This window comes from Zootoca vivipara, chromosome 5 (assembly GCF_965207765.1).
Source record: "Zootoca vivipara chromosome 5, rZooViv2.hap1.1, whole genome shotgun sequence".
Taxonomy (NCBI): domain Eukaryota; kingdom Metazoa; phylum Chordata; class Lepidosauria; order Squamata; family Lacertidae; genus Zootoca; species Zootoca vivipara.
Window position 1 is genome coordinate 59784052 of NC_142588.1, and position 13897 is coordinate 59797948.

At 43.0% G+C, this 13897-nt stretch overlaps 1 protein-coding gene across 2 annotated transcripts in view; it reads right to left on the reverse strand.

Annotated features, from left to right (window-relative positions):
- The window catches only part of PFKL (phosphofructokinase, liver type), a 41146-nt gene that overhangs the window by 25686 nt on the left and 1563 nt on the right, over window positions 1-13897 (reverse strand). For both annotated transcript variants that reach the window (XM_088670744.1, XM_060274597.2), the window contains exons 2-4: window positions 6878-6951; window positions 5220-5297; window positions 882-1071 (exon numbers count right to left, since the gene is read on the reverse strand). In XM_088670744.1, the coding sequence (XP_088526870.1) occupies window positions 882-1071; window positions 5220-5297; window positions 6878-6951 (342 nt within the window). The remainder of the gene's footprint in view (window positions 1-881; window positions 1072-5219; window positions 5298-6877; window positions 6952-13897) is intronic.

Below are 13897 nucleotides of genomic sequence, written 5' to 3' on the forward strand. Positions count from 1 at the left end.
GGCTCTGACAGCATCCCAGGCAGCCTGTGCGGTCCATGCACAGGATACAGTAAGTTGTAAGGGAATCAAGCAGGACATTTTACTTAAAACACACACACACAGTTTTTGGTTTTATTTTTGAACTGACACTCAACATTTTGAAAATATTGAGCAGGGGTCAGCAATTTTTTGAGCAGGGGTCCAGTCCATTGTCCCTCATACCTTGTGGGGGGGTCGGACTATATATTTTGGGGGGGATGATGCAAGAGCACCATGAGCCCCGGTGGCTGCTTACCTGTGTCTTGCAAGTGGCATGGGCTGGCGGCAGCGGAGGGATGATGAGTGGTGCACAAAAGGGCTCTGGAGAGGGGCTGATTAAAATGGCAGCCACTCGAGCGTTGCTGCTGCTGGCACCAACAAAGCCCAGCCCCCTTCCTCCTCTAGGCAGGGCAGGGAGAAGCCAGGAGGAGGGAGGGAGGAGGCACCGCCGCCGCTGCCGTGTGAGGGAGAGGGAAACAACGCGCGCACTGGCAATCCACGTGGCGATTCTCGGACTGTCCACGGGCCGGATCCAGAAGGCAATTGGGCCTGATCTGGCCCACGGGCCTTAGTTTGCTGACCCATGATATTGAGCAATGCATGCTCTTTCCTAAGTGGACTGGGAGTGGGTGGGGTTAAACCAAACCTCTTTTTTTGGCAGGGGGTACCTCTGCAAATCTAGCATGCTGATCCATCTCTCTTGTTTCTCGAAGGCTCACTTTTGGCTCGAATTCTATTGGCCATGTGGGCTTATTGTTATGGGGATTTCTAACTTCCAAGACTGCTATTGGGATTTCTCCGATATAGGTATCGGGTTGACACACTGGAGTAGTGCTGTGAAGGGGACTAAGGTTCACACATACCTTCTTTGACCAGTTCCTCCAAAAGACCACCCCACTCCGAGCGGAATATATTTGCCCCAGTCAGGCTTCCGTCCCCACCAATGACACACAAGTTGGTGATGCCATGCTGCACCAGGTTGTAGGCAGCCTGGAGGCGGCCCTCCCGGGTTGTGAAAGCTTTGCAGCGGGCACTGCCAATGACGGTGCCACCCTACAAACAAAGAAACCAAGTGAGAGAGGAAGCTCAGAAGACAAATCAGAAGTTAGCAGACAGATCCACGGATAAGCACACAGGTCATCAACATCTTGAAGGGCTGAGAGTTCCAACAGGAATAAAGCATGGGGACTTCCTACAGCTGGGTTGGGGATCCCCTCCAGATGTTGGATTACAAGTCCAACCACTCCCAGCTGGAATGGCCAATGAGAACTGTGGTCCACCAAACCCCAGAGGCCTACAAGTTTCCCAACCCTGTTCTAAACAGAGATACTGTTAAAAAGATGGTTTCTTTGAGGTTCCAGATTCAAGCAGAATTGATTGCAATATCCTCTAAATACAGAAGGCATATGCCACATTGGCCCAAGAAGAGTGCCTGATTCTTATTTCTAACCTGATGTACCAGGGGAACTCCAGTACTAGTGGGTATGAAGATAAACGCAATAACCCCAAGGCATGGGATTACCTGGATACACCATTATGTATACTGAAATGCGAAGAAGGGATATGGAAATGCCTCTTTCTCTATCCAGTCATGATGCCAGAACTGTGATCTTCAATGGACTTGGTGTTTCAGTCTTTAAAAATCATGTACTTTTGCAGTTCTTATAAATCATTTATTGATAAACAGCAGCCCCAACTATTGTCAGTGTAATATGCACCACTGAACAGCTGACTTCACTATCAGGCAACTCTCCTTTTGAAAGGGTCTTGGACAACACAGCTAGAGGAGCACAGGCCTGGCCCAATCTGTGTGCTGCAGCCCAACCAAGTGTGACAAATCTGCTCTGCTCCCCACCACAATACAGGGGCATCTCTTATTTCACTCAAAATCACTCCTGCCCCTTGATCAGTGTTCAACACATACATTGTTCGAGGTGCATTTTGTGACATGGAATTTTATTAGCGTGAGCGGTTTCTGTGCTATGGGTGCAGTAATGCGCCTAAGATTTCAGATTAAAACTGCAGAGTGGAAGAAAAGGAGCGCCTTTTTCTGCCTCCCCACTTCCAGCTACTCTCTGAAGACTGGAGAAGAGACCCTCTTAAGAATATTAGGGGGGTGGGCAGGGGAAGGACTAGACCATGTGAAAAAATGAACATAATATTTTTAGCTGCAGTTCATTCATTTTCAGCTTTGTATTCTTGTTTTAAAAAAGAGCAGCTAGACATTCCGTTGTTGCGCCCATAACCTAGGTTTAAGGTGCCATTTAGCTCCTAGCTTTCATATCTCAGTTTCTAACACTGCCTTTGATGCTCTTCACAAAGAACTGCTGCTCAGTCGGATCTCCTGCTGGGATCCTCACAATGTTGATGAACGCTGCTGTGACGGGAGAAATGATCTTCCTGAACGCCCTCCCCACTCTTGCACAGCACGAGAGCTACAGGAATAGCACCACAAACCTACATTCGTTGAGCTAAAACTCCAAACTATGACCAACAAGCGTCACTTTAGAGCAAGAAAACAAGAGGGGGTAGAGAAACACAGCAATGAGGGATGCAAGTGTTACTGGAATAAATACAAAGAGCAATGTGCTGTGAAGGTCTGTAGAGGGAGAACATGCTGTTAGCACAGTTAAGATTCCTGCCCGGAGGCTTGCCGTACCCTGCTAGAGGTGCGCCAGCACCACCGAAACTGACACAGCTGCCACCCTTGTCCTCATCTTTCGGAAGATAAGTCTACATGGGCAGGTAAAACAAAGTGCTGCAGAAAGCATGCTGGCCTTGCTTAAGCCCATCAGAAACAGCAGGCTGCACTGACAGCATCAGAAAGACATGGAGGGTGAGGGACAAGAAGGGGAAATCCTGCAGAGGCATGCAAGACCAGAATGTTACCTGAGGGAAAGGAGGCACACCAGTCAAATTGGGAAAGGCTCTAAGAAGGGGGAAAACAACAACACAAACACTATTAGGAGGGGGCTGAGCAGGTCCCAGTTCAGAGAGCTCCTGACAATCAGGATCACCTAGGAAGCAATTCCAGCTCAGTGGCGTGAGAAGTGCAGCACTCCCACCCTACCCGCAGGCAGTGGATGTTATACCCAGATGAATGGAGCTGTGTTGGATTAGACCCAGCCTACAGCAGAGTTTCTGAGACATCTGGAATTATCAGGCAATAACTTGGGCTGTTATGATGAGCCAGGTGGAAAGAAATAAAAACAGGAGTAGAGTCAAGAGCCAGAAATTGCAAATTACATTTAGTTATATTCTATGCACCTGAACAAAGCAAGGCCACTTCAGAGAGAGAGATATTTATTGGGAAAACACAATTCTCACATAGGTAGAGCTGCCATACGTCTGGATATAGCCGGGATTAGGCCCTCGTAAACAGTGGAAATTGTTCCAAGTGGAGTTTTTGGAGTATTTCCTTTAAAATAGCTTTTTAAAGTTTTGTGTCCAGATTTTCACTTTTAGAAATACCGGTATGATAACCTACATATATGTATACAACGCGGGAAGCTGTGGCCATTCCAGGGTTCCTTGAAATCTAGACATGTATCACACACATATTTTAAATATAAACATTTACTCTCATCAGGCATTTTAGGTAAAGAACTAAAAATTGACAAGGCTCTGATGATGATTTCTCTGTCAACACACACTTTTCGAGCCTGAGGAAGGAAAAAGGAAATTTAATAATAAATCATGTGACACAGATATTTTAAAACTGTGCCACCACAAATTAATTCCTATCACTTGTGACTGTGGTGGGCCAAAGAATGTATATGTCTAATCCACCCACAATAAATGGCTCTTTTTGTAGCACAAACCCAAAGCCACGATTTGACCTTCCCTGAAACCAAGCAGTGAAGAAATCATAAAGGTGAAAGGGCAAGTTAAGCATCCCAGGCAGACAGATGAAATTAAAGTCTCTCTGGAGGATGTCCATATGAAGTAACAATGACTGACAAGGAGATGTGATGTAATCTTTGGATTGGAGAATGCATCAGGTATGAAATAATGTGAAATCAATTTATTAGGAGATTTAACTGACTGGATTGCTTTCTCCAAAACTCAACCCTTTCTTGTGATTCCTCCAGGAAAATGTTTCCTGGTAAACTACTGCAAAGCTTATGCTAAATATCCCAATTCGGGGAGGGACCGTGCCTCATCTCACAACTGGAGCCATATCAGGTAGAGAGGCTACAAGGGACCTCTGCCTGAGACATGGAAGACCTTACATAAGAACACAGGAAGCCGCCTAATACAGAGTCAGACCAAATTGGTCCACCTGGCTCAGGATTCCCTACACTGACTGACAGTGTCTCTCTGTGGTTTCAGGCAGGAGATGCCAGGAATTGGATGTGGGGCCTCATGAAGATTGGCCCTTTCCCAATCTTCCTAAAGCTTCTGCTAGCTGGGACAAACAGTACCATGTTAGAATGAATGGATTCAATTCAGAGCAGCTCCTGCAATCTTACTATTCAGGCTTCCTTTAGAAGTCAGTTTAAGAGTACAATAATGTACCAAAACACTCCTCCATTCTCCCTGCAGTGGCAGCCAAGTACAACTCCCATCTCTCATGAGGCCACGCTAGTCAGCTACAGAATCTTTCTTAAACAGACCAAGGGATCTCATTTCCAGTGCTAGTCAACATATATTTCTGGTCTGTTACCTAAACAGCTGTGCCACAGCTATACCCACTGCTGTGAATTCACACATTGTAGACTCTTCCTCCAATTGATGCCTGTTTCCTCCCTTGTAATATGGAGCCTTCTAAGAGAAGGAATACCTCACTGCCTATCCAATCAAGAGTTTGGGAGCAGCCCTGTTATTTATAAAGGGCACAGGAAAGCAGGAGAGGTGGAACAGGTCGTAACTGGTGATCTGGGCGACAAAGGCCGAGAAGAACCTAACAGAGCTTTTGCAGAACTATGTAGGCCATGTTGCTACCCCAGCACAGTCCTTCTCCCTTCCTGTGAGAAGAAAATTGCATCTGCGTGAATTTGAGAAAAATGGGACCATGAGGGGAGGTGGTTTGTCTTCACTAACACCCATAAATTAGCACTTCAACTCAGAAATGTACAGCTAATCTAAACCACCCAGAGAGCTACTATAAGTTAGAGCTCTGTACTCTGAGATGTGAAATGTCATGAGGCCTGTCTGCTTCCACAGCAGGGAGTCAGGCAGCATGACCATTTGGGCCTTACCAGTTGAATGATGTTGGATACACTGAGCCAGTTTGCTTGCTTGATATTCTCTCCTCCTTCTACCAGTCCCTCGTAACCCTGCAAAGAGGAAAGAGAGCAGTGTGAATGCGTCATTGCACTAGGGAAAGCTGGCTCCATGAAACTTTAAAATTAATCCAGTATAAAGAGTGCTGCAAGAATCCATTAAACCAGCTCTAAGCCACCCATATTGTCTTCATACTCCTTAGATCACACAAAGACTGACAATTAAATGTGAAGCCCTTGAACAGGCATCCCCAACCTGCGGCCCTCCAGATGTTTTGGCCTACAACTCCCATGATCCCTAGCTAACAGGACCAGTGGACAGGGATGGTGGGAATTGTAGTCCAAAACATCTGGAGGGCCGAAGTTTGGGGATGCCTGCCCTTGAATATACAAAAACAAAGTTGCAAAAGCTTCAAGGACACACATTACAAAGACAAATGGCATGTTATCACAACATTTCTACAGGATTTGATCTTGAGGTCTGGCAATTTTACAGTACCACAGCAAGAGTTCTTGTATAACTTGCTGGACTGTGAGAAGCTCATGTGGAAAGCTATGGAACTGTCTGCCACAATTTATAGGCAGTACAAAGTTTCTTGTGGATTTACAGTTTGAAAGTTATCACAAGAACAAAGGCGTTTTTGCCTGTTTATCTCACCATTGCCATTGCTTTAACTTTTCTATGAAGAATATACTAACGTTTTTGAAAGATCCATCAATGCTGCACAGCTGCAGAAATATAATGTATTCAGCGTTTGTTCTTGTAAGGAACAAACTTGTTAATAATTTAATTGTTAAATTATTACACTACAATTTATTTTGTATGTCAGAGAATGCACAGATTGTCAATTTTTTGTGAAGTGGTATCCTTGGTGACATCTAGTTCTAACTTGATCATCATGCCTCCCCTGAGCCCCTGTGGGAAATTTGCAAAATTCACCTTTCTAGGCTATGGCTTTTTAGAGGGAAAGGAGTGAAACAGTCAGTTATGTTTCTTAATCACACAACCCCTGCTAAGACAATTTCTGAGCACCAACCTTCAGAGAAAGAGACTGATACTGTTACCACATCAATGAGACCCAGGCCTACTTTGGAAGATACTGTACTCTATCTTCTTCCTTTGACTGCGTAGAGTATTCTGCCTACCAGGGGCACCTGACCTGCTTTTGACACTCCCAATATGTTCCTACTGGAAGGAATTTTTTTATTTTGTTTCGAATATGTTCACAAAGTTTGAATAGCGTTATAGATCCATAAAATTCAATGCACATTAGCCCAAATCACACAGTCAATTTCCACCCTCACCCCGCCAAATCTGGGAACTGGCCCTTCCCACAGTGGAATTTATGCATGTATGCCCAATGTAAACATTACACTCTAGCATTGCAAGTGGTGTCAAAAGGATGGGTAATCACAAGGTGGGCAGGGCAGAAAGGTGTGATCTCACTCTCCCAGTGCTAAGAGGAAGAAGGTAGGAAACAGTATAATCCAAACTAGGCTCCACTGTCATTTACATGATTCCAGAGTCTCCTGGCAACTATCTAGCGATTTTAAAAAGAACAAGGATATACCAATAACCACCCACATGCAAAGAAAAAAACAAAACAACATTTTGATGGGTAAATTTTTTGAACCTCATAGATCAGGAAGACTTTTGCTCCAATATATATCCCCATGCGAGTCACGGCTCGGACAGCAGCATTCATACCTGGAGAGATAGAAGACAAAGTAAATAAATGGTGCAAACCTGAGCTAACCTGATGCAGGATTCTGCACTTTTATTTGGGTAATAAGCATAGCTAGTTTTGCATAAAGCAACACACTGCAAAAATGTTGAATTTTCACTTATTTTCAAGGAACGGCACATGAGACTTACAATCCCCATTAGCTCAACAAGACTCAGGAAGTTGTCCTAAATACACTTAATAAGGAGCAAGTTCCTTTGAACACAGTGGGATTTCCTTCTGAATGTTTAAGTTTGCTTGTTACAGTGCTCAGGGTGGCATTAGTGCCATGCAAGTTGCCAGTAACATGCTAAAACTCATTGCACAGAAAAACTACACTCAAAAACGAAAGCAAGAAACAAGTATAATTGGATAAGAAAAGAAGTATGTATGAAATCTCACAAAAATGGCACAACATACCTGGGAAAAAATTTTTTAAAAAGTAACTTCAAAATGTTTGTCTTGACGTATTCAGTGTGTATATTTGACTTTATTTCACTTTAGCTGCCAAAAGAAAATGCCAAATATTATGTTGCCTCCTTCTCACATTGGGCAGAATTATTGGAGAGGAGGGAAGTACTGTATGTTCTTAAATAAAAATGTATTAACTTTTAATAAATCATTATAAATTAACCAAGAGATCCACCTGACTTTGGCAAAACAGGCAAAACTTTTTTAGCTATTCTAGTTCCAGAGATTTTTTGATTGGAAATAAAGCAACAGTGTCTGCAATCTGTGACAGAGATGCAATGAGAAATAAGATACCCACTGAAGACTCAGATTTCATTAGCTTTTGGCATGAACATGAGGGAGTCAAACTAGAGAGGCATGAAATATATTAGAACCAGTTTCATTTGCCAACATTCATATACTCTCTTAACTCATCACAACAACGCTGGATCTTGGTATTTATATAATGCCTTTCCTGGTAACTCAAATCATTTTCACAAACATTATCTGTGCAACCCTAACAATAACCCTTGCAGTATAGAATGCTATTTATTATTACCCTCATATTGCAAACTCACAGTGATGGGGAGTTGGGGTTATAAGCATAAGAAGTACCAGCTTGCTTAAGTCTACCCACTGAGCTGGGATTTGAACTGTGAATTCCCAGCTTATTGAAACCACATTTTGCACTGTTTCACACGGCACAAGTTCCAGAACTGAGACAATGCAATTTGGCTCCACTGATCATGTTTACTTCTGTCCAGAGAAATGGGAACCTTAAAGCACAATTCCCCCCTAAGTACCATTTTCTCTCGTTAATCTGACAAAAGGCGGCTTATTGGAAGCCAGGAAATTTGAATGGACATTTTCCAAAAAAGGCCTCTTTCTCCTTTAGATAACTAATAAGCCAGTTATGCAGGATGTTTCTTTTTTCTTGGTACATTTAGTTGTTCTCTCTTTTCTTGTCCTTGACTGAGTGTCAGCAGCTAGTCTCTCTGTTTCTGTTTTTTTTCTCTCTCTCTCTTATGGCTCTTTCCCCACTCACTTGGCTCATTTGTTGGTTTTTTTTGTAACTTACTCTTCTCTTTTCTTTTCTTTTCCTTACTTTCACCTCCTTCCCCTTTGTATTGTACAGTATATACCCTTCCATCTTTGAGTCCCTTATTTTGCATCCCTAGATTTCCATAGTATCTCCATCAGATGCTCATGTAAAAAAGTTATCTGTCTGCAACACATATCCAGTGGCTTTGTATTTTATGCCAATAGATTTCCTTAACATGGGGAATTATGTGGTCTGAATTCTAATTTCAAACAGTCCAGTAGATACTGACCCCTCATAGTCACACTGAATCCATGGAGTCCAATTCCCTGCTCTAAAGATCCATCCCACTCTCCCATTGTAACAGGCCACAAGGAAAGGCAAAAAAAAACTTCTTTCAGCAGGGAGCTGTGTCAGCTACCTGATAAACAAATCACAGTGGGCAGTTGCACTATCTGGGCTTCATCCCTGCAAAATATGCAAGTAGATCAGCTTTCCTGTGAAAACACTATTTACGGAGACCTATTTCCCCTGGAGAAAAGCAGACAGCATCAAATTACAAATATGCCTAGTGTGTCACAATAGCTCAGACCAAATTTAACTTACTTCTCATAGGATGTTGCCTTGTGCATCTAGTCCAGTGATGGTGAACCTATGACACGCGTGTCAGACGTGACACGCAGAGCCCTCACTGCTGGCACGCGCCCCATTGGGCAATTCGCGCTGTTGTTGTCCCCCATTTGTTCTCCTGCTCCTCCTACAGCTTGTCTCCGCTAGAGCTTGTCTCTGCTGTTAAAACCCGGATCCTTTTTTGTTGTTGTTGCTGGTAGCCAGAGATTGGTTTTTTAAAACTTTCTGTGCTGTTTTTTTTCTGGCGCTTTGGCAGACTATGATTGGGTGTAACAGCGTTCATTTTTTAACCCATTCTGTGCTGGGTTTTTTGGCACTTTGGCAGACTATGTCGGTGCTGTGTGTTAGTTCCAGCGAAGGTATTATTCGTCATTTATTTCTGTTCTCTTTCCCCCCCCCAAAAGCGCAGCGCTTTGGGGCATCCCCCCAAAAAAGCAAAGCAACTTTTGCACCCCCCCAAAAAAAACCTCCAAAACTTTGGTCAGCAGCTCCCCCCCAAAAGCTCATAAGGGGTTTTTGGTTTGGTTTGGTTAAATAATTAGTTTTTGGTTTATTAAATACAGTTATATATTACAATTATACATTTTTGTTATTTAAACTATAAATATCGCGAAATTATGGGTTTTTTCTCGAAGTGACACACCACCTGAGTTATGCTCGGTTTTTTGGCGAATTTTGACACACCAAGCTCAAAAGGTTGCCCATCACTGATCTAGTCCAACCTAGCCCAACTTGGTGCAGGATGTTTTGGACAACTCCTATTATCCAAGATATTCCCTTCTGTAAAGATAGGGACCCCTGACCATTAGGTCCAGTCGTGACCGACTCTGGGGTTGCGGCGCTCATCTTGCTTTACTGGCCGAGGGAGCCAGCGTACAGCTTCCAGGTTATGTGGCCAGCATGACTAAGCCACTTCTGGCGAACCAGAGCAGCGCATGGAAACGCCGTTTACCTTCCCGCAGGAGTGGTACCTATTTATCTACTTGCACTTTGACGTGCTTTCAAACTGCTAGGTTGGCAGGAGCTGAGACCGAGCAATGGGAGCTCACCCCATCGCAGGGATTCGAACCACCGACCTTCTGATTGGCAAGCCCTAGGCTCTGTAGTTTAGACCACAGCACCACCCACGTCCTCAGCTACCTGCCTCCGATCTGTATATGCCTGCTGTCCTTTGGTCCTTCATGTACAACAACTCAAAAGCAGCTCTTCTTGTCATGCGAGTCACCTCTGCGTTGGAGTTAAATGTGTAAAATAAGTCCCAGTTATTTAACTAATTTGCCATATTGGGGCATGTATTGCATAAAATACTTTTCAATACCATTAAAAGTGATGCCCAAACAACGAGAGATGAAAAGTTGATTCTGAGTATATTGCTATTTACTCTGCTATCAGAACATTATCCCATTTGCTCCAGTATACTGTGCTAAAACTTGCAAAGATTAAACAACGTATTTATTTTAAAGTTTTCTATTCTGCTTTTCATCTACTGTACTAGGAGAAATCAAGGCAGCTACTTAAGAGTTAATTTCCATTTTTTGTGCAAAAATAAAGCATTAAAACCACTGTAGAGAGAATCCAGACAATGTGAAGTTCTAAAACAGGAGCAGGAAAACTTTTTTACTGGAAAGCGGCATTGCCCCTTGGTCAATCCTCCAGGGGCCCCAGGCCTATAGTGGGCATGGCCAACTGGATGTAACCAATTTCCAGCACAAACACCACAAACATACACAGACATTTGCTGCCCTGAGCTCCTTGGGGAGGAAGCGTGGGACGGAATACTGTAATAGTAAAAATACACACAGTACCCGCATGCACACAAAGCAATTTTACTAAATTCCACGGATATGTTTTTCCCAATGATGCAAGGTGCTGTGATTTTCCGTGCTCAGTGGAGGCCTGCATCAGGCTGCATGCACAGAAGAAAAATCATTGCAACATTATTTTATTTTAAAACTTCATGACTTTTAAATTGGTTTTAAAACATTGGGATTAGGTGTGCCAGAGTACATGAAGTGACTTAACTGATTAGAGGCAGCAATCACAACTGGCCATCTGGTGCCATCTGTCTAGTTGTCATCATACTGTGCTTTGTTTACACAAGCGTAGCCCTTGCCAATATTCTGCCATGTCTACAGCTTTCTCCCTTGGTGGGCAAAGCATCTCAAAGAGACACTGGTTTGCTACAAGATATCACGGTGATGTCAGAAACCTTTATTGATGTCATCCCCAACAAGAGGCAAAAAAAAAAACCCTCCAACAACCCTGTTTATGTCATATAAAGCACTAGCCAAGTGATAATGTTATGTACCTTCCTACCTTGGGGCGAGGGGAAATATAGGCATTTCTCTCAGGGAAAGTACAGACCAGCAAGACTTTACACATCAGAAGGCTTTGAGAAGGGATTTGCTAGGCATTGCCCTCCAAAAATTTGCTCCAAGCACCAAGTGAGCACACAGGTCCACAAGCATGCTTCAGAATCACAACAGAGATGTACAGTATTACCTCTTCAATACTAAATGGATTACATCCTTTACTGGTTTACGTTAGGCTGCTTCCACTGAAGATACACTCACATACTTCCACTTCAGCAATTAGGTAACTTTCCAAGCCCTGGAGCATATCCACAGTAAAGATCAGTAACTAAGACAAGGGAGTAATTAGTGGGACTAAAGGGCAAAAATCTTTGCCAACTGATGGTTGATGCAGGAACTGGATAGTTCAAAGTATGTTGTGCATACAATTTACTAGTGAAAGAAGGAAATGGTTTCAAGGACACATAACAAGGAATACTAAATTGATTGTTTTTACAGTGTTGTTATAATGCATGGTGCTTTGCAGGCAAGGTATGTGTCATAACATTCTTCACTCTAAACCGAATAGATTATTTCATTACAAATGACCACAGAAACTACAAAACAAAAAACAAGGGCAAAGAGAAAGCTGTGTAAGGGTAGAAAGCTGTTCCAGAATTTCCCCCTCCACACACACATATCCAGCAAATTCAGTTTGTTTGAAACATTCTCATTTTATTCCTAGCTTTTATGTAATCCCCCCACAAAGTGAAAATTAAATTCAATCAGCCTTCACTGTGGCACATGATAAATTTATTTGGATCTCCTGTATTCTAAAAAAGCTCAATTCTTTTACTGCTAAAATGGCAGGGAAGAGGGATTTGAAATTAAAAAGAGTTGGATGCTAGAAAATTGTCTATTATTAGACAATATTATAACATCCAACCCTCAGTGTTATAACTTAACATCCAGCCTTAGGGTTGTATCCAAGTTCAATTCAGAATAGACCCATTGCAGTTAATAAAGGTAAAGTAAAGGTAAAGGGACCCCTGACCATTAGGTCCAGCCGTGACCGACTCTGGGGTGGCGGCGCACATCTCGCATTATTGGCCGAGTGAGCCAGCGTATAGCTTCCAGGTCATATGGCCAGCATGACAAAGCCGCTTCTGGCGAACCAGAGCAGCACATGGAAACGCCGTTTACCTTCCCACCAGAGCAGTACCTATTTATCTACTTGCACTTTGACGTGCTTTCGAACTGCTAGGTTGGCAGAAGCTGGGGCCGAGCAACGGAAGCTCACCCCGTCACATCAGAACCTTCTGATCGGCAAGCCCGAGGCTCAGTGGTTTAACCCACAGCACCACCCACGTCTCTTATTGCAGTTAATAAGCATTACCAATTTAGGTTCATTAATCTAAAGGGATCTACAATGAATAGAACTTATTTGTGTCCAACCCTTAACTCTGATTTTTCTTGGGAGTTTGTCATACCAATAAGTATTCTAAATGAATGTTTTAACATTCAGCAATTACAAACAAAATAGTGAAATACACTTTCCACCCATCTGCTTAACTAGGCTGGAGAAAACCCCACTACTGCCCTCAACAATATGTTTATTGTATAGAAGACCATCATGATATATTTATCCCTACTCCATCATAGTATACAGACTCAAAGATGGCTCTGTCCTGTCAAGGGCAAAGCAAATTGATCTGGCAAAAATAGCTGTATGTCTATTTTTAATAGGTTCCTATGATGCTCACAGCTGCACTACAACACACAACAAGGGCAAGTTCAAAAGAGGAAAAAATCATTAAGGTACCATTAACACAGAGAACTTCTACATATGCAACTGTCAATAGATAAATTAGCCCACTTATACCAGAAAACTCATTAACTGCAAATACAGGTTTTCCTTTCCTTATGAAGGAAAAATATCTTTTGTCAGTGAAGTATAAATGTAACAGTTGTTACATTCTACCTTTTTACAGAGATACAGGCAGGAATCACAAAATAAAATGGGCAAACCTTATCCAGGCCCCTGGAGCCATGTGTACTGTATAGTTTAACTGCAGTGGATGGGATCTAGAAGGGCCCTGATGTCACACTAAAATCATTTAGGGTATCTCATGGTTAGTGCCGTTTCAAAGAGTGCCTAAATATCTGTAATTAGCTTGCAATGCATCTCCTAAATTAGCATGTAGAAAATATGAAAATTAGTGTAGCCGCTCCCCCTCCCCATGGAATGATCAATAAATTTGTTTTGGACCCAATGCTTCAGTAGATCAGCACTTGTGCTGTATACCCTTGAAGCAGACCAGTGACCCTTGCCCTCCTGTGCCTAATCTTGGCATGCACTGCTAGAATGCACATTGCATAAATTTTCATGGCAGTTCTTACAAAAGCAGTGAACACCTGGCCAAGGGCCCAGTTAAGCCTGTCCTATTTGGCTGGCAAGGCTGTTTCAGCTAAGCCATGCCTACATCTTACAAGAAATCAGACATGGGGGTAGGTAGACAT